This window comes from Cebidichthys violaceus, unplaced genomic scaffold, assembly GCF_023349555.1.
Source record: "Cebidichthys violaceus isolate CVI_PGR_0920_01 unplaced genomic scaffold, fCebVio1.0.p SCAF_4, whole genome shotgun sequence".
In the NCBI taxonomy this organism is placed as follows: Eukaryota; Metazoa; Chordata; class Actinopteri; order Perciformes; family Stichaeidae; genus Cebidichthys; species Cebidichthys violaceus.
In genome coordinates, this window is record NW_027176594.1 from 12,237,324 (window position 1) to 12,263,166 (window position 25,843).

Consider the following 25,843-nt stretch of genomic DNA (forward strand, 5'->3'; position numbering starts at 1 on the left):
ACCCGATTGAATGAAAAATGCAGACGAGTATAAAAAGATAAAAGACAGACTACTCTTCATTCAACCCCCCAAAATACAGATGTCAGCCCTCAGTGCAGTGGATCAAACCAGCTCCTACTCATACACCCTGGTTTCACAGCACAGTGGACATTCATGAATATAAAAAAACAGAACCACAAAGCGGATTTAAGAACAGATCCACTGTGTTTCACTAATTTACAGCACACTAACTCCATATGGGACAGGATTTCTCTCCATCGTTCCGTCACGTGACTCAGACACCGACGTCCCTCCTCCTCCTGCTGGTCATCAGAGGGAATTCTCCTGAAACACATCACACAGATGGAGTAAAGAGACCTGCTGTGATCGTTGGGTTCTTGTTTGAGCACGTTGAATCAAACTGTCATCATTAGCAGCAGCATAAACATGCCGTCAGTCCATTTGGTTTATTCGTCTGGAGTGCAGCAGAGAGTTGGGACCATGACTGGCTCAGTGCTGGTCATACAGCTGTATGAGTAACCAGCATGGCACGGTGGCTGCAGACGGCACTCTCTCAGCAGCCAGCTTAAGGGAAAGGTTCACCATTTTTCAAGTCTGTCTTAAAACAGAAGTCAGGTGCTCTTATGAACGTCTTGCTGTAATCACTGCATACTGACTTCCAATGAAAGCGATACAGTAGAAACGTATTCCAGCGACAGGCTACACAGTCTGAGTTGGACACGTCTACTGGGTCTCGGTGAAATCCCCCAGACCGGGTTTCCTTGTATAGCTGCGGAGGATGACTTTAGATCAGTTCATCCAGCTAACGTGAGCCTCAGATCTACTTTGTCATCTATTTGTCACCCTGCAGGGACTGTGGATGCGGGTCTCCATCAATTCCATTGAGAGCACATCAGAAGGAGATCAAATACAGCTGTTGTTCAAAGACAGACCTGGAGAGATGAACTGCTTCTACTCCTGTACAATAAAATCTTCTAATGAAGCAGATTAAGTTTTAGAGCTGCACGATAAACTGCACGACAAATCACTCTTCATTTATGAAACCGGATTCTCTCAATCCAAGTGCAGCATATACAGTGTGGTCTCATGAAAGTCATTTTTATACATTTGTGTCAAAGTGCCATAATTAAATGGCCAATAGTTCCTCTGGTCAGTGTTGTATGGGTCGTATCGGTCATGATGCTGCTGTGATGATCTAACTACAATACATTTGTTATATCTTGACAGTTTGAAGAACTGAGGAGTCCAGTCCAAAATCATCAACCATCAAATGAAGCTCACAACTGACCTCTATCACCTTTCTGTCCCTGGTGTCCTTCTAGCCCAGGACGGCCTCGTTCACCTGTGTCCACACAGACAGAGTAGATTACCTTATAATTATTAACAACCAATAGTTATTACAAACTGTCATGGTAGACGAATGGTAGAAGAAGCCATGAAAGACCGGAAAATTATTCAGAAGAGTGGATTCTTTACAAGGAATCCCATTCTTTTGGTTTCAGACTGCTTGTCTGTCTTAGTTTGAGCAGTTTAACAGTAAATGTTTCCACAGGTTGTTGCACGGAACTACATTTGTTGAACACTATATCACTGTGTAATCAACTATTAACTGTACAATCCACTAGATTTCTCATTCCAAACTCCAACAGGATCTTTTAGATCTACCTCTCTCTCCTTTTGGCCCCGGGTATCCCAGGTCCCCTTTGTGTCCTGGTCTCCCCGGCTGCCCTACAATGGCTCCATGTGCTGTGGAGCACAAATTCAGTTATCAGAAATCCTAATTGTCACATCTCTCAGCTACTTCATCCTTCTTCTTTGTAACGTCTTTACTTTTGATGTATTCCACTAAATCAGTGACATTTGCGTGGGAACCAAACAGTCGGCTGTATCCGGGGTGCCCTGGGGGGCCAGGTGGTCCCGGCGGCCCTTGGATGGCCCGTTCATTGTGGTTCCGATCAAAGTCGCGCAGCAGACCGTGAGCTGGAGAAAAGGAGACAAGGTGAGGAGAAGTGTCAACCAATACTTCTACCTCTCGTGCTATATTGTAGAGTTGGATTTGAGATCTGTAACGTCATAGTACAGTGGCTCACATTTGATGTATTCCAACAGATCAGTGGCGTTTCCATGGGAACCAAACCCCCGGCTGTATCCAGGGGGACCTGCGGGGCCAGGCGGTCCCGGAGGTCCTTGGAAAACACGACTGTTGTATTCCCTCACGATGTCGTGCAGAAGACCGCGGGCTGCAAAGGACAAGCAAGGGAAAGCTCTCTGTGCCACTGGTGTCAATCAACCCCCAGAATATATATTTGAAAGGACACATATGTTTATTTTCAGGTTTCATACTTGTCTTTTGATATAGCTGAATTCACCCTCTGTCTGAAACGCTCCATTTTAGCATCTGTCTGAAACGCTCCATTTTAGCATCTGTCTCTTAAAGCTCTCCCCACATGAAAAGCCCTCTGATTGGTTTTCATTTAAAGCACCTTTGCTGAGGTAGAGGGTACATCCCAAGTCTCTTAATTGCATCCCCGTTGCGTCCTTTCCTTGCGTCTTAGTCCCTCCCACCAGAGATGCATGGAGAGACGCAAGGAAACCATGCGGGGAGAGAGGAAACGAGGAAATAACAATTAAGAGACCTAGAGCCTGGAAGGGGAGCTGAACCTGATTGGCTTGTTGAATCACATGATTGACAATGTGGTGTGTGTGTGTGTGTGTGTGTGTGTGTGTGTGTGTGTGTGTGTGTGTGTGCGTGTGTGCGTGTGTGCATGTGCGTGTGCGCGGGTGCGCACGCGCGTTTCCTTCGCATAACTCAAGAACCATTCATCCGGTCTACTTTACACTTCTCGGGTGTATTGCTGGGAACCAAAAGACGGGCAGTTGGTGCAATTTGGACACGTGACACATTCAATATTAATAAACCTTTAAAAAACAAGCGGACAGCGTTCTGTATAGAATCAGGGGAGGAGCATGTTGTCCACAGCAGGCTGATTGACAGCAGTTTACTTTTGCTGCTGGATACTGGACATACTAACATTACAACCAAACTCTTCTGAGTCATGAGCAGTTCCTTATAATACTGCAATCAGCACTTCCAGGAGCCAAGCACTTCCGACCGGGCAATACACTAATAATGTAATAATGACAGCAAGGTTCAGAGAGGAAACACTTGTCATGTGATAACGTTCATAACAAAACTTCATCTAGATCACCTACATTTGATGTAATCAGTTACTTTGACAGCCATATTGGCGTAGTCTCCAGTATCCAGGTTCCAGTCTCTGGCACTAGGTACACCTGGCTCTCCCTTGTGTCCTGGGGGTCCAGGAGGGCCTGGCGTCCCGGGAAGACCAAACATAGCTTCACTCACACTGTCACCTAGAGATAATACAACATACAATAAACAATTGCTTAGTTATTGGGTCATATGTGACAATAAACCAGACTGATTTATGAATTGACATTTTTGTGGAGGTCTATGTTGACATTGTGCCTTAATTAAATAATCAAAGTAATTATGGTTTAATTTTGTATGGTTGATAACAAAAAGCTGTGTTATGCAATACTTTTGGACCTATATGCTAAGTATAGCAGAAAACACATGACAAGTAGTTTTTGTTAAACCCTAGCCATGTGCTTGAACAAGTCATACACTTTAGCTGTAAAGCAAAGTTTAGTAACTTTCTACCGTTGTAAATTGGCGAAGTAAACTCACTCTTGATATATTGTTGTTGTTCTGCTTTCAGCGTCTTTCTGTTTGCATGCTCAGCATAGGAAACCAGGCCGTGGGTTCGACCAGGGTTGCCCTCGGGTCTAGAGGGGCCTGGTTGGTCTTTGAAGGCCACACCTTTGAAACAATGGAACAGATGTGGAGGAAGACAAAATGTATCTTATACTAAGTTAAATCATCATTTTATATCAGCTATATTTGTATATTTTGTCAGATGAACTCCTCATGAACTGATGAAGCTAAGGTTTTTAGACAGACTCACTTTGCAGGTAGTCACGAATGTCTGAACTGATGTAGTTCCCAAATCCTGGTGGGCCAGGTGGACCTGCTGGTCCAGCTGGACCTTGTGGACCAGGGATACCGGGGAAACCAGGAGGCCCCTGAGGACCTGCTTGATACCCACCTAGTTGAGCAATGAAACTGATCATTGGCTTAAGAATGCTACTGGATCTAATTACAAGAATAGACATTACGTGAACAAAAACAGGATGAGCTCAAAGTTTCCAGGAGGCCCAGGAGGCCCAGGGGGTCCGGGGACACCTACCGCCCCCCTCTCTGGTGACAGACAGGACTCACGGTCAATCACTGTCATGTTCTCTCATGGTAACCTGTAGGCCCATCTGTAACACTCACCATTCATGAGGGTCAGGACACGTTCAGACACCTCCTGGAGGTTCAATCCGTAGCTGCCGAGGCCTGGAGCTCCAGGAGGTCCTGGTGGACCAGGAGTACCAGCCACGTATCTCCTCACGTCCTCTCCTGGACACAAATAATTGACACACTTTGACAAACAGTCTCACATGCTATGATCTAAGAGCAGGGCATCAAACCAACAAACTTCAAGTGTGCCATTCAAATGTTGGGTTCTGCAAAAAATATGGGGACTTTAAACACCTCTAAATGAGACTTACGTTGTAACAAGTTGATAACATCATTGACAGAGATGGTGCCAGGTGGACCTGGAGGACCAGGTGGGCCAGGAGTCCCATCATATCCTCTACCTGAACCTGAATAGGTGAAAGTTATTAGGAGGTTTTCACTACCGTAGGTGTCACATACAGACCTCCTGTATAATAATTAATGAATTCACATTATTACGTAATTGGTCATACTCTGGATGTAGGCGATAACTTGGTTGGCCAAATCATCCACCGGCCTGTCCCCTACAGTCCCCGGGGCCCCTGGAGGACCAGGAGCACCAGGAGGTCCAGCCAGGTACTGCCTGATGCTATCACCTGCGTGTCAAGACAATGTTGTCTCATTCATTCGGTCACAGAGTAACAGCACATGAACCAAAGTAAATAAATGCATGGCTTACTCTGAAGGTACTCTGCTATGTACTGGCCCACATCAGGTGATCCAGATCCACTTCCATCTCTTCCAGGTTGTCCAGGTTGTCCAGGTTGTCCAGGTTGTCCAGGTGCTCCTGGGGCTCCAGGACTAAATGAGCCACCTGGTATGACACCACAAATTATGTCACGTAGAAAAAAAGACTGAAATAGCAAAGATTAAATACCTAAAATTATCAATACTGCTAAATTATAAGCAGAGCTATTTGACCCAGCAGCTGAGTGGTGAGGCCAACAGAGATACTTTAGCTGCAGTTCCTCCAAGATTAAGAAAAACAAGTCCACCATCCCTTTTTAAATGCAAAGTTAATGCAATTCTTCTACGAGGAGACACATTTTTATTCATTAGTCCACCAAAAGATAATCCACCAATGTAGCAATGCACTCTTTGTTTCAACATTGTCGGAGTCAATGCAGTGGAATGTTTTTTTCTCCTCCCCCTCCTACACACACACACACACACACACACACACACACACACACACACACACACACACTCAACTTGTAATATTATAATATTATATGATTCTTGATTTTTGATCAGTATTGTTAAGATAAATAAACCCTGTTATAGTTTAAAGAGCAGTTTCTGTGATTATTGTGTGTTGTAGTAATGGCTGGTTGTTATGGTCGTTGCTCGGATTCAAACCTTTACTCTTTACTCTATGAATGTGGAATAGTGCTTCATCCTCAGTTAGGTTATTGGTCCCTGATCCCGTTATTGTAAATATATGTTAATAATCCTATTGATATTCATTCATATTCATATTTTTAAACTTGCTTATAACTAAACCCGCTCCTGCCAGATCCCAACAAATGAATATTTTTTAAAAATCTTTTGGAGCATGTCACCATGATTGACAGGTGTGTTATTTGTCAACCATTGTTGCTGCTTGTTCTCATGGCACAACAATGGTGAAGAGTATCATCACAATATGATTTGATATGATATTTAGGATGGCCTTACCATTGGAGACCCCAGGGACTCCTGCATCACCTGCAAGGAACAGTGTTACATGTCATTGTGGGTTCTGTTTTTCTGCTTGCGCATGTGTCTGTTCTATGTCTTTGTGTTCTAGGTGCAGCTCCCTGACTGTTGATGGAGGGCACCTGTGTGAAGCTGTGAGTCTATATAGGTGGCTCGTTACTCTACCTACACTTCCTCTCAACACCCTGACACAAGACACAGCCTGTTCTGTTCCTTTATTTTGTCCTTTTTGAACCAACCGATCCGTTTCTAGCTTTGTCGTCTCTTCTCTGTCCTTTGCCTCAGTCTCTAACTGTCTCATCTTGAACTGCAGTTCCAGTTCTTTTCAACTTAAAGACTGCTTATCTTGAGTCTAAAACTTTACCTGCTCTGTCTTGCTGCAGAACGACTTAACCTTTTTTCTTTGCTGACTTTTTGATAAAGGAAAATACAAACTTGAGGAAAACACAGGGATTGACAGAATAGACAGGAAGTGTTTGTGTTCAACAGTTCACTATGGTTCAATCTTCTATAACAACACACAGATAAAAGAAAAGGATTTGTAACAGGTCTGTAAGAGAGGATCAGAACATTGGGCTGAGTTTACCTTTAGGTCCTTGTGGCCCCTCTGGGCCTGGTGGACCCTCAGGCCCCCTGGGTCCAGGCTGACCTGGGAAACCTAACATGAAAACCCAAACACTGATTGAACATCTGGTAAAAGAGCTTGGAGGTTCATCATTGACTCTTCCCTCCATAACAACTAAACGCCACCCATAGATGAAGGCTACAAGATGTGGATGAAAGCTCTGGAAAATTTCCATAAGCCTTAACCTACACATTTTTTGTCTACTAACTGCTACTTTGGTCATTTTCTTTTCAACAAGCCTATGATAGTAAATAATAATAAAAAGTTAGAAGTTCTGTTGAATAACACTCAACACTCAATGGTATTTCCTATCAAATTTAAACTCATTTTCTACATGAGGGACCAGGAGGTCCAGCCAGGTACTGCCTGATGCTATCACCTGCGTGTCAAGACAATGTTGTCTCATTCATTCGATCACAGAGTAACAGCACATGAACCAAAGTAAATAATGCATGGCTTACTCTGAAGGTACTCTGCTATGTACTGGCTCACATCAGGTGATCCAGATCCACTTCCAGGTTGTCCAGGTTGTCCAGGTTGTCCAGATTGTCCAGGTTGTCCAGGTTGTCCAGGTTGTCCAGGTGGACCTGGGGCTCCAGGACTGAATGAGCCACCTGGTATGACACCACAAATTATGTTATGTAAAAAAAAGACTGAAATATCAAAATAATCTAAATTAATAGCAGTACCATTACTGCTATTAATATTCCTGAAATATGAAAGGGTATTAGTGATACTATAGGTCAATATTGCTGAGCCACTCCTGCTCTCACTGTGAACTACCCCAGGTGGTCTAAGTTTTTAGTCATGGTTCTGGACGAGGTGCGACAACTCTTTTCTCTGCGATTCATATAGGGTCAGTGGATCATTCTTGTTCTGGCCCCTCCCCTGGGACTACTTTGCCTTAGGAGACCCTACCAGGGGCTGTTGCCCCTGACAACACAGCTCGCAGGGTCACTGGGGCACACAAACCTCTCCGCTATGTTACGGTGGTGATGTATTGTTGAGGTGTACAGATATCACATATATCGTATGATATATGATGCTGTTTGCCATTGTAAATCATGTCAGGATCATAGCAGTTGAATTGGATTTAGTCTACTGATTCATTTAGGAATGTGATTAGAACAGAGCCTTAGGAGGCGCTACACAAACTGTGAAGGACAGAAAGTGTGATCACCTTAGATAACTACAACGTATGAACACAAAAGGAACAGTTACTGCCACAGTCTGAAATGATTCCAGCTGTGTGTCACGCCTCTTTTATTCATCACGGGTGTAAAAAGACTTCTGCAAAGACACACTGGTGTTTCCTCGCTAATAGCGCCTATGGAAAGCCACCTCACTCCTCGGTCCTCAACGTGCATTTTAGGAATAGGGACGTCCTTTAAGATGGAACGTTGAGATAAATTTCCAGGTCACAAGCAGAGGAAGAAACATCATCAGGAAATGAGATAGGCCCAATGTATAGCCAAGTACAACAACAGAAAAAAGAGAACTGCACCCTAAAAACAAACAAAATGCTAAAAGAACCCAGAACGTCTCAGAATAGAAATGTAGATATAAATAGACAAGCTAACGAAAACACGCTGATTATTAGTTTCAGGTGATTATACACTAAAGAAAATATAGTTATTAATATAATATTCCATTTCTGCCAATAGATCACCCTAAATGCTACACACTGTTCGTAATGAAGTATAAAAAGATATAACTTTTGGAGCACGTTTGAATGATTGACAGGTGTGTTATTGTTGCTGCTGGACGCTCACAACCCTGCAAACCTTCTAAAAGCACAGCATTGTTGAAGATTATTATCAATTTATGATTCGATATGATATTTAGGATGGTCTTACCATTGGAGACCACAGGGACTCCAGGGGCACCAGGGGATCCTGCATAACCTGCAAGGAACACGTAAACAGTAAGAGAGACAAACCTATTGTACCTATATACCTACAGAATAGACAGGAAGTGTTTGTGTTTAACAGTTCACTATGGTTCAATCTTCTATAACAACACACAAATCAAAGAAAAGGATTTGTAACAGGTCTGTAAGAGAGGATCAGAACATTGGGCTGAGTTTACCTTTAGGTCCTTGTGGCCCCTCTGGGCCTGGTGGACCCTCAGGCCCACTGGGTCCAGACTTACCTGGGAAACCTGACATGAAAACCAAAACACTGATTGAACATCTGGTAAAAGAGCTTGGAGGTTCATCATTGACTCTTCAAATCCCTCCATAACAACTAAACTCCACCTAAAGATGAAGGCTACAATATGTGGATGAAAGCTCTGGAAAATAGTAACAAATATTACAATAACAAAAAAAAATATTCTTACATGAAACAAGACTCCCCATAGTATCCATTAAAAATCCATCTTATCTAAAAGTTGTTCACATACCATGACCCGGTTCCCCTGGACTCCCTGGAAGACCTGGTTGACCTGGTTCACCTGAAACAATTATCATTACATTAAGATATATTTCTTTTAAACGTTTGTAGTTTCTAAACCATGACGTATGTACTGGCTTGCAGTCTTCTCACCTTGGTACCCCTGTGGTCCTTGGCTGCCTAAGGACAATGAATGATAAGATGAGAGAACATTCCTGTGAACCAGAACAATTCTAAAGAAGATTCCTAGTTCATCTTGACCCACGAGCTACCACATTCACCTTTACAATTTTGTATACATGAATATAGTATATATAGTTATACAAACAGTCCTCTGAAATATTTTGAAAGATACTTTTGTTGTCGGAAGCATCTGATTTGTCAAACCTACCTGCTGAACCCTGTGGGCCTGGGGGTCCTGGTGGTCCTGGTGGTCCAGCAAAAAAGGTTTCTGAGGCAAACCAGGGAAGAACACATGAAAGATCCCAAGCAAAGACAATAGAAGCTGAATATGATTCTTGATTCATTTGTCTTAAATAAGATTTCTTTCACTAACCTGAATTTGGCACAAAGCTGCCAGGTTCCCCTCTCTCTCCTCGAGGTCCAGGTAAACCAACTCCTGTGAAGACAACAGAAAACAGAAAACTTTTTATTCTGACACTGCTCAAATCATCCTGCATGGTGATGATCTAGGTATCTATTTTTATATATCTGTGTAATGCAAGATACTTGTTTACCTGGCTCTCCTGCAGGACCTCTGCGTCCTGGAGGACCTTGTTTAATTTCACCTAAACAAGAGTTACAGCAGCATTCACATAATTATTAGTTTGATCTAAGCACTTATTCCAATTATTTGAAAATGCCCTAAAAATGTTACAAATAGCTTTTGACATACCAGGAGCGCCTTGAGTACCAGGTGCTCCAGGAGGCCCTGGAGGTCCTGGTGGGCCAGGCAGTCTAACCGCTGAAGAAAGTCCTGTTTGGATTGTAGGTGTGTGTATTACTTTTCTTCCATACTGTTATTCTTGATACCACCACCAAATGTTGCCAAAGAGAGGAATTATAGAAATAGAGATATACTCACTGTCGGTTCCGGTGATACTGGCAGTTTCTGAACTACCAGACTCACCAGGTTTTCCTTGCTCTCCCTTTTCTCCTTTCTCTCCTCGTTCTCCCTTAGGTCCTACGTTATGATATCAATGTACCATCCCAGAAAAAAGCAGTCTGTTCAATATGTGTCAACAATTCTCACGTCCCTCAGTTCATTTTGGACTCATTCCAGATGCTTAACACAGGTCAAGAGTTTGGGTTTACCAGGTTGTCCTGGGATACCAGCGGGGCCAATGGGTCCAGACAGACCATGGGTTCCAGCAGGACCTGGAGGCCCAGCAGGCCCTGGTGGTCCAGGGATTGCCACAGTATTGGAGCCAACTAGAAACAAAAAGCAAGAGTCAAACGGCAGTTCCATTTTAGACTTTGTGTTTAGATGTCTAATTGGAGCAACTATTGCTTTGTCAAGGTTCTTACTTGGAGCGATGACTTTACCGGGGGATCCTGGTGCACCTGAAAGACAGAGTTATGCTTGATTACATGATCAAACTCTCCGTTATACAGTATATACAGACATACATACAGTGTATCAATAGTTCAACGAAGTCTTTAGTTTTGGGGAACTTTGGCAAGAAAAGTTAACTATCATATACACAACTAGAATCAATGCTTTTTCTACAGTAGTTCTCACAAACACGTGTTTAGAAGTACAAGCTTTCTTTAGGCATACTAGTGAAGAATCTAACGATGGCAGTCAATCAGTTGCCCCACCACTTTGGTCCTGACTAAAATATCTCCAAATATTTGAATGGATTTTCACAACATTTTGTACATGAATGCATGGTCCCCAGAGGATGAATTATATTAACTTTAGAGATTCCCCGACTTTTCCTCTAGTGACATCATCAAGTCAAAATATGGATTTATCCAGAACTAATGATTGTGCCCTCACCCTCAGCTGTGTGTTTTGTGCCAAGGACAAAGCGTTCGCACAGTTACACACTAAATTTGTCTTTCATTGTTAGAGAGCAAGCTGACGTTAGCAGCGGTGTCTGGCAGCCACTCAGCATTGCTGGCATGCCTGCAGACTCCTCATCTTTTTACTGTGTTTGCATGGCTTCACTTGTCTGTGTGAGTGTGTGTGTGTGTGTGTGTGTGTGTGTGTGTGTGTGTGTGTGTGTGTGTGTGTGTGTGTGTGTGTGTGTGTGTGTGTGTGTAAGTTTAAAGTTTGTTCCACACAGCCACTTATACAGTTAGCATTTGAACCCCAACAATAAAAACCATAGCTACTTTTCATTTTAATAACCTGCCTTCCATTAGTTTTATGAGTTAGGTTTCTTATCTTGTCATAAGGTTAGGCATAAAAGATCATTTTCATTTCAGTACAGTACAGTATTGAAAATAAGATACCGTTGATTCCTCAGACAATATCTGAGACACACAGTTGATTACATGACAACTGTGCATACTGCTGTGCTGCTGTGTGGTGGTAGAAGCCTACCTGTGGGACCAACATCTCCAGGAAGTCCAGGCACTCCCCTCACTCCAGGAAGTCCCATTGAACCGGTGTCACCTGCATACAGACTCTGGATTACAGAGCAGTCTTTACCTCAACAACAACAACTCTGAATAATCTTGGATGTTTCTCTGTCAGCCATGTCAGAATGTTGGCTCCTACAGAACAAACTCAGGGGTGATGAGGTTTGATGCAGTTCTCTTTATATCCCTCTTTAATCTACACATCTTGTTAATGTGTTTTAGTACTCTTCTGAAGCTCTTTCCTCACCTGCAATTCCTTTAGATCCCTTTGGTCCAGCAGGTCCTTGTGGTCCAGTTTGTCCAGGTTCACCTTGAACCATGAAATCAAGAAAGGTAAAAATCTAAAACATTTTTTCTGACCAATAACAACTTCTTCATTTGCCAGACTGTCTAAATAACATTATTTTTGTTATTTCTTATCATATATTTTAAAAGAATAAATTACACAAATATAGAACGTTAGGTTACGCCTAACTACCTGTTGAGGTCTACTTACAGTTAAGATATAAACGTTTTGATAGAGATTAAGAACAATTAATAGGACAGGTCAAGGACTTTCTCCGCTGTAATGAAAACGTATTATTCATGTTGTTCTTCATATATTTGTTCTATTCTAGCACTCACCTGCTGGGCCACGTGGTCCCCTCTCTCCATGTTCTCCTTTGGTTCCTGTCAGCCCTGGTGGTCCTCGATCACCTGCATTAAAAATGAAGTTCTCAGAAAGTTACTGAGATATCGTTACATAATATCATTGCTTAATACTGCAACAAATGTATCAATTGTTAACCCATTTACTATATTTTGGTCTTTAGTTTCACGTCATTATTTGTTCTATTCATAGTCATAGCTTTATTTTGACAGGATTATTTTTTGTAGTTTATGAGTCATTTTATATTTGCGTTACATTTCATGTCCATTAATGATAATCCATTTTCTTTTTCTTCAAAAATATCACATTTTACCAATAAAAGGAACTCATATCATGTAATCAGACACACATGTTGTCGACTCTATTAGTTGATTACTTAATTGACAATTTCCATCAAAGTCAGCATTATCTATCTTTTATTTGTCTTCAAATTTTAAATACTTAATATTTTTAATTCACATCTAAATTATATTTATATCTCAGTTTATTAATGTCGGTGGGCATTTTAAATACATTTTGGTAAATGTAAATATATTTTTATGTGTAACAGTCCATTGTGAAGGAGTAACTGACTGTTGATACTTTTATTATTGTAAGTCAAATATACGTTGAAATTTAAGGTTGACCTGTTAAAGAAAATGACATGTTGTTAGCCGTGGCAGGCGTAATATTGAAATAAAGGGCAAATATCGGGAAACTGTCCACTATGTTACTACTAAGTTACTCACAGTAGGGACAACTCAGGAGTGACAAAGTCGATGTGGCCCGACTGGGAAACCTTCAAATGTCCCAAAACTTGTTAATGTTTAAACTTACAAAACTTGCTATAGTGGATATATTACACTGAAGGAATATTTTTGACTTGAACCACTGATTGTTTTTGAGAGATCACATTACTTTTGTAGTTTTTTGTTTGTGTGAAATGTAAAAAAATATAAACCCTAAAAGGTACCTTTTTCTCCTGGTGCTCCTGCTTCACCCTGGAAACCCTTTGGACCTGGAGCGCCTGCAAACACATGATTACAGATTTAACACATGACTACAATGAATGAATCAATAGGAAATAACAGACAAAATCAGTAATTCATGAGTCTTTACCGGGGCTCCCTGAGGTACCCTGCTCTCCCATGGCACCTAAATCAAACAAGGAAATCATAGTTTTAGCATCTGTGACTTTACATGTCATTTTCCTTAGTGATTTAAAAAGATATAGTCATTTGTACAGGGCCTAAAATATGCAAAAACACTGGTATGGTCTTTTAGATTGGATCCCATCTGGCCTATAACTCCACCATGACCTTTGACATTACCTTTCGGCCCCACAGGACCAGCAGCACCAGCAGGACCTGAATGTCCTGCCTCGCCTTGAGATCCTGTCAAAACCAAGTTTCATTCTCAAAGACTGAACACAATCAATGAATAACGTTCCATGATTCAACGTGGGTGACGTGAACATCTTCTACCTTTGTCTCCTTTCTCTCCAAAGCCTGGTGGTCCGGCTTCCCCACGGGGGCCCATCGGCCCGTCCCGGCCCCTCTGACCTGGTGGTCCCTCGGAACCTGGTTCACCTGGTCACAAAGGAGGAGAGACTCGCTCACTTTCACTTTTCTTACTCCCAGTGTCGGCTCGTCCTCAAAGAACAAAGATGATGATGTAAATTTAACACTACCTTCACTTCCCTTTGGTCCTCTCGGTCCATCCAATCCTGGGTGTCCCGACTGCCCAGGGGGGCCTAAAGAAATAAGACATACGAGGGCAGAAGGAACCGGCAGTGAGTTGGTCACCTCTGTGGGAAGGAAACAGCTACAACACATTTGTTCTCAGTCTCACCTGGCAGGCCAGGAAATCCGCCGTCACCTGCAAAACCTTTTTGTCCTAGCAGCCCTGGATCACCTGTAAAGAAACAGCCAGCCTTAAATAGGATATCGAGGAAAATATCAATTTCCAAATGATTTAATGATTTTGTGCAAACATGCCTTTAGGTCCTGGATCTCCTCTCTCCCCTTTTAGTGTATCTGGTGGTGGAAACAAGTTAGGATCAATCAAATGTAAGCGTTGAGGAAGTTTTTCTATTGACGAATGTGTTGATTCATGAGCTTATGTGAAGATAACTCATCCGTGTGTTATATCTCCTTACCTCTTACAGCATTCGAGCGGAGTTCAGCCCTGACCAGCTGCTGAACGGCTCTCTGCAAGGCAGCGCTGTCCTGTCCTAGTCCACTTCCTGCACCTCCACCAGGCCCAGCAGCCCCCAGGTTGATTCCGTTGTCAGAGCGGGTCAGGGTGGCCCCGGAAGAACTGCTGCCCATGTATGACGAGTCGAGCGGGTCGATGATGTTGATGCCAGAGGAGGCCGACAGTCGGCTGGACCTGGCCGACGCAGTGCCAGTGATGGCTTCGAGAGCATCAACGCGGTTCCTGAGCCGTTTCAGCTCTTCACCTGTGAGGCCAGAGAGAAGATGATGGGCTCGTGCAGATGACCTTCAGTGAGCCCTGTTAAGGTAAATAACATGCTGCTAGAGAATGCATGTCTTACCCAAAGCGATGAGTCCAAAGAGGAGGCCGAGGAGGAGGAGCAGGCTGAGCAGGAGGCCGAGCAGCCACTTCCACCAGCTGCAGCAGGAGCAGAAGTTAAAGCCTGACTCCTCGTTGCCGATCTCTGAGAAACAAAAAACATTTAGCTCCTTCGGCGATAGATAGACACTTAACAAACATTTATTCACATGAAAATCTTAGACTTGACTCTTTCAAATTCTTATTACTTGTTCTTTTAACACCTATTTTAGCAATTCTGTTGTGAATGTAGTTTTTGGTGGAGTTCTGACAGGATTTGACTGTAAACCTGTGTATTCAACAGATTATAGTTAAAGGGAAAAAGTTAAAAAGGGAACAAATACAGTACCTGCATAGGTGGCTTTGTCTTTTGTAGCAACTTTTAGGGTTGCAGCTTTAAAAAGAAAAGAAAAAAGAAACAGCAAAAAATTACACACCGAACAAGAAATAGGAGGTATGTGATGAATCCAAAAGCCCATAACGTTTAGGTGTATGTCGGTCTACATTTAGCATCTGTTCCTCCCTCCGCTCTGCTGAATGACAGCCCCTGCTTCTCTCTCTTTAGGGAGTCCCCAGAGTAGGTAGCTACAAGACAGAACAGTTACAGCAACACTGATCATACAAAGAACACATCTTTGGTGACTTTAAAATGTCAGAAACAGTGAAAGCAGTCGAGGCAGTGGGGTCAGTATATCAGGGTTAGTCGTATAAGCAGTAGTACTTTGTAGCATTTAGTATTACCAGAAGCCCGAGCAGGTGCAGACATGAACTGCTTCCCTGTGTCTTTGGTCATCACCAGCCGCTCTGTCTCCTTCTTGATGGGAACATTCTCCTTCTCTATCAGAACAAACTTAAAGTCTTTGCCTGAGGCGTCGTCATTAACAGGACTGCTGGGTCTCCCTGTGGGGCACAGACAACACTGTTAGAAGCTGCTGTGAATAACTATAATGTCCTCGTGATTAAGACATTTTGAATTACATGTGCGGAGAAACAGTAACAGTCACTGCGGCGGGCCTCAGCACCAAACGATATGTGTCGTAAGGGCCTGCGCAATGTGACAGAAGTGGGTAAACTCATTCTGTTTCATAATCAAATCTATCAACATCTCACCTGTAGTGGTGCTGATTCCAGTGCCAGACACATTTTTCTGCACGCCGTAAACTGTGAGGAGACAGGCACGCTCGTTTAGATGTGATTCATGATTCCTAAGGAAACCACACGGCCTCTTCCACATTAACTGTAGTGTTTCCTCATTGAAACTGACAGGTTCAATATTGGCACCTCTCAAAAAGATCATCTGAGCTTTTCCCTTTTAATAAAAAAAAAGGATTGACAGAACATCAATGGATACGTTTTTGTTCTTAACATCCCTGCTTCACCTATTGGTGTGTTGGTTCCAGTTGGAGAGAGGACCATAGAACCGGTACTGGCCAGGTTATTCTGAACACCATACACAGGACCTGAGACGGAGAGAAAAAAAATCAACACAGTTATCTTCTGTCAGTGCCAAAGCATCAGGACGTGAAATCCCAGTGGGCTGCGACATGACAGGAGGAGAATCACCAGTGCTGCTAGCAGATGGTCCACCGTTCATGGAGGGAGAGCCGAGTGTCAGGTTGTTCTGAACTCCTGCACAGGACGGAACAGAGCACAGTCGTATGTTTCCATCTATCACAGTTGGCAAAGCAAAGAAAAGACTTTCCTTAAAAACAATGAATAGCCCCTTTTTCCAGTTTGAAAACAACGATGACTTATATAAGTGTGCACACACAGTTCAGCAATGGAAGTACGGCTAAGTGAAACAGCTTGTCGAGCTACATAAGAGCATTAACCAGCAAAGATGGTGACTGTACCTAAACACACAGCCTTTCCAGAATTCTAGAACACATTAGCTAGTGTGCAGGTATCAGCATGTATCTGGTGGAAAATATCAAAAACCAGGACAGAGACTCAGAGGTTGGACTTTATTCACTTTTAAAATGGACAGTGGTAGTCAACATGTTTAATAGCTTGCAGCCATAGAAGCTGATGTTTCTGTTTAACTAGTGACCGTGTTAACTGGTAACTCTCAGCAGAATGTGTGACGGCAGCTGTTGAAAACACCAACAGAACATGTAGGTGTCCTCGTAAAAGACTTCAACCCGTTTTAAATACAGACTCATCTGAGTTTATTATCTACCAATCATTTACATAAGCTACTGTTTCTCTCTCTGAATTTAATTTAAATATTTTTATCGGCATAACATTGTACTACAAGTACAACACTGTACATGTTGCCAAAGCATATTTGAATGTAGAAAAGTATTCAAAAATTGAGTTAAGTAAACTAAAACATAAAGTTTGAACAATACAAAGCGGAAGCAAAGCAGAACTAACCACAATAACAAGGTGCAGGCAACTGCCACTGTCCCCCAGTGTCCCTCACTGTCCCCCACTGTCCCCCAGTGTCCCTCACTGTTCCTCACTGTCCCCCAGTGTCCCTCACTGTCCCTCACTGTCCCCCACTGTCCCCCAATGTCTCTCACTGTCCCTGACTGTCCCCCACTGTCTCTCACTGTCTCTCACTGTCCCTCTGTGTCTCTCACTGTCTCTCAGTGTCTCTCACTGTCCCTCAATGTCTCTCAGTTGATGGCAGGCAGCAGTGTGGATGTAGCCTCAGTCTGTGCTTTGTCATGGTTCTTTTTAATAGTAGATCAGTAACCATGCTCAAATCATCTGCCTCCTGTCGGTTTAGAGCCAGACAGCATCTAATTTAGCTCTGCGCTTGTGTTTGTGTTTGCCAATAGGTGACGTAGTTTTCTTTAACTGTGTTGTAATGTGCTTGAGTCTAAATGCTGGTGTGTTGGTGGAGCAGGTTTGTGGGCTCAGCAGCAGGGCCTGCTGGTCTGCTGGTCTCTTGGCACTGCAGGGCTTGGTAATGATACTGACTGATGTTTAGATGTGTCCAAAATGTAATTTCTCTTTTTTGTGATTTTATCATTAGTGGATAATGGCCTAATTCTGCCCTGCATGTATTAATAAAGAGTAAGTGAGAATTGCTGCATAGTACACCTTTAAAGGCCTTATTCACCAATAATAATGAACTACAGTCTCACACAGGTGAAAATACAAGTCCTGATAAAGCCTGGTTACAAAGTTGTCCCTTTGACTTTAAGAGTCTGGTCACCCAAATCACTAAACAGTTTTATGAGTTTTATGTTCCGACCTTTTCATTGAAATAATGTCTGCTGTAGAAATAGTCACAAGCTGAATCCAGTTCACAAAACCAAAACATGCTTTACTTTGTGAAAAAAACCCACAGTCCCTTTGCTCAGGTGTGACCATGTGGCAGCTAACTGAGAGTGGTGAGATACAATAGTTCCTCTGGCTACAGGTTATTGCTTGTCATACATGACCCACCTGACGGGTGAAGGGTGGAGGGAGAGGACAGGTTATTGGGGTTGGTGTTGTAACTGTAGCTACTGCTCACACCTCCGGACCAAATGCTGCCATAGTGGTCTAGTAGGGAAGGCAGAACAAATCCAAAACTGAGCACACAGTAGAAGAAGTGTACTTTAAACAATGGTTCATCACTGCTCCATATTGTGGCACGTAAAGGAGGTCAGTGTGTATGAATATCAACAGACATGACGGCTGATCGGTTGAACCTGCGCTGCGGCTCTCGGACACGGTCCTAATGTCCACACTGGCCTTCTTGGGGATGGGCAGCGTGTTGTTAGGGGAATGAGTGGGGCTGGTGCTGGTGGAGCGCTTTCCTCTCAGCAGGCGCTTCACGTCATCCAGCTCCGTCCCTGCACAGCAGAGCTCACATCAAACAGAGGACCACTCTGTGGCCACTTCAAGGAAGCTTACAGCATGATTTTAGTCGATGCACTGACAAGAAGTCAATAAATACCAACATGTCAGACTGACAGTATGTCATGATCACACTGCTGCATCATGACCTCTTTCTTTAGGGATCAGACATGTAGATATGCATGGCCGTGTAGAGTCCTATACTCACAGCTTGCTGGAGGAGAAGCACTCTGCAGCCTGGCTCTGATCTCACTCTCTACACAAACCATAAAATGTCTTCATTGTACATTGCTTTGATAACAACATATAAAGTAAAGGTAAAACCTGTATTGATATGCATTGTTTATGTCCTATCCTTTAAGTGTAATGTGACACAGCAGCCAGTGTACCTCTGCTCTGAGTTCTCCCTCTGGTGGCAGAACTTGAAGTTGCACTTGAGCCTAAAAGAAAAAAGAAGGAAACCTAAATCATTGACGGTTTGAATTTGTGTGCTCATTCCAGATCATGATCTGAGACCCAGGTAAAGCTTACCGTACTCCTTCCTGTTGTACTCTGGAGAGGAGTTTGTGCTTGAACTCTCTGAAACGTGGTGACAAAGTAATGATCAGATCAGCCTTCAGTTTTCTGTCATTCGCACAAGAAACAGTTCAGCAAAGCAGCGTGAAGGACTTGACCTCTGACCTACGACTAACCGTAAAAGACATCTGAGAGAGCAGTTGCCATGCTGGTGCTCATGTTCTTCCTCTCTTTTGGAGTGGGTGAATGAGTGACAGTGGAGGACGATCCTCTCTTCGCTTCCCCAGATCCTCCTGGACCGTAGCTGGCCTTCGTCACCGTTGAAACCGTCACCGAACCTAGACCCCCTTCCCATTTTCCTTCTCTGCCACCACTCGCAAAACCAGAGGACATGCTAGAGGACCCTCCTCCGGCAGCCCTAAACCCTGCCCCTGAGCCCCCCGAAGCCACTGACCTCCCTCCACCGGAGGACACAGCAGAGGAGGCTCCTAGAGTTGAGATGCTGAGGCCTCCTGGTCCAGAGGAGCTGCTGGATGTGATCAGAACGGTGCTGCTAGAGCCTCCTGATGCAGCTCTCTCACCTGACCCTCCTGCACTCAGAGAAAGATCAGCTAAAGGGAAAGAAAGGAAATTAAAAGAGGAGGAGGAGGATATTTACCACCTGAATTACAGTGATCATTTATTACACTCTTTGTTAAAAGATTCCCCTTGTGTTTAGCTTTTTAGTGTTTTAATGACTGTTTTTAATGTTTCAATGAATGTTCTTAATTGTTTTTAAATCTCCTTTTCTTTTGCATTATGTTTTGATGCTTTTAATGGTTTTATGTGAAGCACTTTGAATTGCCTTGTTGAAATGTGCTATACAAATAAACTTGCCTTGCCTTGTGTTTTTCATCTCATCTTTAGCAGCAGATTTTATCAAAACTCTCATCAAATACTCCAAGGAAGGCTGAAGATGGCTAATAACTAATCGCCTGAATCCAGTTTCATCTACAAGACTGCACTGGCAAAGCTCATATTTGACCTATAACATGAATACCTATTCAAACTTCTTTTAACTGGTAGTGTGCCTGAACATGCTTAATACTCTCGGAATCCTTCCACTTGTTTGAGATTGATTTATGACATGTATAGAATATAGTTGCTGGTGCTGCCCAGGGTAGTGATCTTTTCTTGCCTATTAAAAAAGACAAGCTGACATCTGGAGTCTTGACAGGCCTTCAGCTTCCTCTAGGGAGAAATATGACGATAGCATGTCTCTATAATTCTTTGTCTCCACCAACATACTTTTCTGGCCGCCTGGGGGCAGCAACTCAAGCTGTAAACATAACACTGACATACAATATGATCAACTTCTACGGTTAATATGGCTACATGTGAGCAAGACACCATCCTGCAGAAACAGAGATACATGAGCGTTCATCTGCAATTGTACTTTGACTAAATAACAATATTCACTCTCCTTTTAGCTTAGTTTTGGTCTCCATTTACTTTGTTTGGTGCTGGGAAAGTAGCATACAGTAGGTTTATCAAAGCTTTTTCCTACTGCCTAGAAACAAGGCTATGAGCTGCAGGGGGGGAGTCTCTGGGGGGGTCTGACCCTTTTCACATTCAGTAGGAGAGCGGAGGGTTCAACTCCCACACATAGCAAGAACAGAATGTGAACTGGTAGCTGGGAAGTGACATATACATGTATACGATATGTTTTTGGTTAGATGTCTGAAATGAGGTCTGTGTTTAACACAAGTGTTCAGTTCTACAATGTTAAATAGGTCAGTAAATGCCCCTCTGGTGAGTTTAGAATCTTTTAACAATAGTCCTCCTTTAGCTTAGTGGTGGAGAAGTGAAGTCATGTGACCATGGTGGAGTCCCTTTATACCCAAACGTTAGCTTTTTACTTTACACCTCAAACATCATAGAAGTGGTGCTCATTTGTGAAGATTACAAAACCTGTAAGTATCATTCACATTTGTTTGACACAGAGACTATTTTCTGTAGTAATCCAAAATCAGAAGAATCCCATTGGCTGTTTGTGGAGAGAACCAGTGATGATGACTTCCTGTTGCACTACAGAAAGACGTCCTCCTGCAACTCTCTACGAGGGTCATCTGTGTGTGCACGAGTGTTTTGGGGCTATGTGTGTCATGAATAACAATCTCTCCAGGGAGGGATGAATAGTAATCCTACATCTGAGTCAGTTAGTATAAAACAATTTGATCAGACCAGACATAACTTCACAATCTGCCATTCAATATGTAACAAAAGAATCTAAATATGCATGTGCATGATGTGTTCTAATGGCACAGCTTACTTTGTGATGTCAGTCGAGTAGAGAACTACATGTAATGAGAGTAGTAGTTTCACAGCGACAGCATCATCAACAATCACCCTGCAGATACATGACACTGACCAGCTCCACCACTGTAACTTGGGAGCCAGCCGAGAGTCAATACATTCTATACTGCAAAGACAAGCTGTTTGTATTATATTTTGTTATGAATTTATATCACATATACATGGTCCATTTGTTGTTGTTTTATTTACTAATTAGTGGCTCTCAAAGCTTTCAGAGTAGCTTCCCCAACACTTTGTAAGAAAGGATTGAATTATAAAATACTAATACAAGAACACTGATGTTCTTATTTCGTTTTCTAGCATGTGGCCTTTGAAAGGTTGGTCCACTGTACACAGTTTACCTCTGAACTAGTCCTCATAAAAACAGTACAGTGTGTTCTGGGAAGTTGACTCACCTCCGTTGTATTGAGGTGGAAGCAGAAATGATGGAGACAGATCCCTTTTTTCCCCTCTGTTTGTAATTTAAATGAATGAACCTTTTAAAACGCTGTCATCGAACTAATGCCATGTCACTGATACATGGCATTACACAGCTTCTTCTAGCTCCTGTGAAGTATATCAAATCAAAAGTGTAGCAGGTAAAGGCCAACACCTCTGAGATCTTACCTCTGCTGCTTCCTCCAACTCCTCCAGCAGAGCTGACAGTCGTAGTTGTAATTATATTGTCCATCCAGTGCTAGCTGTTGCAAAGAAAACAGAACACACTGTTTGATTCCTGAGAAAAAAAATACTATTATACTGTGTAAAATATGAAATAATAGATTTTGGTCACGCCGAGCTGGAAAGTTACTACTCCCCGAGGCGTTACACACACGGGCCTTTTTTCTGAGTCATAAACTTTCATTTTGTGTGGTCATATTTCTTTCCTTTGTTTCCTGTGGACGGGGCTCTATAGAATCCAACATGCCATTGATGTAAAGGGTTCACCTGAAGCTGTATAGAAAGGGCGTAGCTCTATGATGAATGTGGCTTTCCTTTGAACAAAAAGAACCTAAAAGGCGGATCACTACAGAACTTCAGCTGAAACAGGTGAGCTTTCACAGCCAGAGGAACAAAATCTCTGGCCAGCAGTCAGACGGACGGACTGAAACCAGAACTGACCTTTGCAGCCAAGTCACATCCAGTCAGAGCTGAGCTACACAGCACACTGACTAACAACAAACTCACTAATTAAAGTTAGATAAAAGAGATGGAGCACTGCTACAGAGTTACTTCTTTATATTTTAGAGATCACAAATAAAGTAATGGTTTCAAAAATAATACAAAGCATGTGGTTATAGCATTTTTACTTAAAGGTCCAGTGAAACAGAGGTTAGAGCGTCTTTAGCTTCTGTTACGGATGTTAAATCTTTGATGACTCATCCTGCACTCTTGAATATTTTTGGGAAATTTCCCATTCAAATGAGCGGGGAGGAGCGGCATGAAGGGAGGCTGGGTGCTGTTCATCTGCATGAAGTGGTCGCCCTGCAGTGACACAGAGCATCTCTCATCTCTCCCTCCTCCTCCTGATCTGACAACAGGTGAGGGAGGCATGTGTGGAGCCAACAGTCCTCTGTAGCTCCATATTGTGCTGAACTATAAGCCCGCCCACTTCTTTTGCTGTCCAATCAAATATGAAGGATTTGATTTGAATCCCTCTTGTAACTGTTTAATGCTCAAATACTCTGTTTCATTGTGAAAGATGTCACAGTACAGAAGTTACAGACGCTCTAACGTCTGTTCCACTGGGACTTTGGGAACTTGTCTACAAACAAAGGGCTTCAGTGAATCCCGTGAAAACTGGTGCAGTCTATGTGTTGCTTTTAGCTCATTTAGTTGTTCCATTTAGTTGTGGGTAGAGGTGTGCACCACTGTCCACTACACTGTCATTTATCATACTGCCACTAGGGGGCAAACAGAGTTGCTCAAGACTGTTGTCTTCACTGATAGAATTTCGATTGCATACACACTTACGCAAACTTTTGAAAGAAGAACTTAACATATTTCTCCCTCTTATTAACAAAAAAGTAAATTCATAAGCACTAACAGACACCGTGTCTCACACCGTTTTGGTACTGCAGCCTTACCTGGTCTGGTCTGACCAGTAGCTTATGGTGGCTAACGTTAGCTAAGGTTAGAAAACTTCCCAGCTCCCTGACTTTATCACTGCCGTTACACTACATTTTAGCATTTAGCTTTATCCCATCATGGTTCTTTGTGGATGCAGTGGCTGCTGTTCAGAACAGCGTTACATAGTCTGGCTAAACACTAGCATGGAGTATGGAGACATTTTGCCTTTTCTCATTGTATTTTTGTAAAACATGAGGAAGATCAGTTAAGTTGCTTTTGCTTCCAAATCATATTTGCATTGTTTAATAACATAAACGACTTGCTGTGTTGCTCTCACACTGACAGCATTTGGTACAACTAACGGTTAAACGTGGTTCTATTTAATGTGAAACATAACCGAACATATACAGGAGACATGGCCCAGGGTTCAACGCTATATTTGTTTTCACTAGCGCGGAAGGTCAGTATCAGGTCAGTAGCAGGTCAGGGAATCACTTGCCCAAAGTAATTTTTTACCCGCCCCGATCCAAATTGTTTTATTTATTAGCAGTTATCAATTAACTCTTAGCTGCATGTAAACGAGATTCTGATGGTTCTTGTCATGACATTCCAGTGACGTTTTTCATGAAATTGATGTGCCTTTGAAAAACAACCTTTACTCCGCCTTGTTCTCAAAGTTATGGCAAACTGCGTAATACAGATATGAGGTTTCTCCCGCATTCCACCACTCAGCGCAAATCTTGTTTCCAGGATAATTAAAAATGCTCGCTTGCCTTTCATCTCATGAACTTTGTCTTTACCCGCTGCCGTTTTCTTGCGAAAGCCTGGTCGGTACTGAGCATGTGCAACTCTCAACAGTGATGAGAAGTAAGCAGGATGACTCACTCCTTAGCTACTACCATCATCATCTCAAGAAAGCTGCCAGAGCTACGTTATGATGGAGACGACACGGTCACTGAATGCACCTTATTGTTGAGCCCTGCGTTGGCTTGTTCGAGATAACTTGTCCATTGAAAGCATTAATTTGCCTGAGGTAACTGGCTGGGTCTTTGTGGAAATATGAACTTGGTCTGACAGGGGAGTCTGGGTATTTAGCTTGAAAAGGGCAGAGTGAAGCCCCCCCCACGCAGCCGGCCCCCTCAGGAAGATAGGTGTAAAACCGTGAAAAAGGAAATACCTGGTACATGAAGAGAATTGCATGTATAACCCACATTTTACATTTCTCAGTCAACATTTGCACGACACTTTTACATAGTATACGTCTCTCCACTATGTTACAAACACTTTCCCACAATTCCATTCACTCAAGTACATTTTTTTGTTGTTGCAGCTTTTGCATTTATTCATACAGTGCAACTTCCTAACCTCCTCACTATATGTGTTATTATACGTGTCTGAATATACATTGTGCCTTTTCTTTTTTTCCTGCTATTGCATGTATTTGATGGATCAATAAAGATGATCTTATGTAATCTTTAAAAGCCATTATCCATGTTAAAGAGACTCAGGACATACAAGCTGAAGTTATTATAGTTATTACTGTTATTCACAACGATTATGGCTGCCATGACTCATGTTATTACTTTGATTTGATATTACTAGTTCAGCATTAACTAATGATTGCATAGCGACTAATAGGTTTGAGTGATTTTATGAAACAGAATGGTAATGAGTTTTCTTACCTTTTAGATCATGTGTTCAGAAGTAATGCCTTCTCCCAGCAGAAAAGACTGATGAGTCTGTCCTGTTCAGCACATCGCAGTGTATGAAGTTCAGGTGCTGAAGGAATATGCTGTGCAGTGCCAGAGACATGCATGTGTCTGACTCATAGCTTCAGTCGACAAGTCCCAACAAAGTGGAATGGGCCCCTGACAGGCTCTCTGTTTAGTCAGTGCAGGAAGAAGAGCCCCGGGCTCTTTAAATGGCAGAAGAAAACACCGGAATAAAGGCAGTCAGAGTGTGTTGCACGACTCTATCGATAATTACTTTCCTTTTTTTCTATAATCACATGCTAGTGTCATGCAAGAAGACTAAACTAAGTGCTTCATGAGTCATACACATTAAAAGAATGTGACCTTGACTCTGAAAGGCCTGAAAAATATTATTATTGTAAATGAAAAGTGAAAACATTGTTTTATATGGACAAAACAATTCATGCTCATTAACTTCTACCTGCTCTAGAAGAACGTGTTGCAGCGCTGTAGATAGTGATCATGATTCAGCAGTAGACTCCTGAACTGTGTATCTGAATATGA

The 25,843-nt window shown here is 42.6% G+C and overlaps 1 protein-coding gene across 1 annotated transcript; it reads right to left on the reverse strand.

Moving 5' to 3' along the window:
• Positions 1–24: 24 nt before the first annotated feature.
• LOC137884653 (collagen alpha-1(XVII) chain-like) lies at positions 25–25,362 on the reverse strand. Its single transcript, XM_068726532.1, has 52 exons — positions 25,271–25,362; positions 22,146–22,219; positions 19,361–19,795; positions 19,200–19,247; positions 19,058–19,108; positions 18,877–18,924; positions 18,521–18,664; positions 18,273–18,371; positions 16,437–16,502; positions 16,253–16,333; positions 15,984–16,034; positions 15,615–15,773; positions 15,378–15,458; positions 15,223–15,267; positions 14,857–14,979; positions 14,458–14,760; positions 14,297–14,335; positions 14,151–14,213; positions 13,990–14,052; positions 13,784–13,888; positions 13,631–13,693; positions 13,419–13,454; positions 13,273–13,326; positions 12,296–12,367; positions 11,919–11,981; positions 11,634–11,705; positions 10,610–10,645; positions 10,397–10,513; positions 10,167–10,265; positions 9,978–10,058; positions 9,820–9,870; positions 9,639–9,701; positions 9,474–9,533; positions 9,236–9,262; positions 9,093–9,143; positions 8,778–8,849; positions 8,546–8,593; positions 7,151–7,303; positions 6,651–6,722; positions 6,044–6,073; positions 5,046–5,180; positions 4,840–4,962; positions 4,639–4,734; positions 4,361–4,486; positions 3,990–4,130; positions 3,713–3,844; positions 3,214–3,375; positions 2,091–2,240; positions 1,831–1,980; positions 1,666–1,746; positions 1,289–1,342; positions 25–324 (listed from the first exon to the last, which is right to left on the reverse strand). The coding sequence occupies exons 2-52, from the start codon at positions 22,207–22,209 to the stop codon at positions 275–277; spliced, it is 4,788 nt and encodes a 1,595-aa protein (XP_068582633.1). The 5' UTR covers positions 22,210–22,219; positions 25,271–25,362; the 3' UTR covers positions 25–274.
• Between the last annotated feature and the right edge of the window lie 481 nt (positions 25,363–25,843).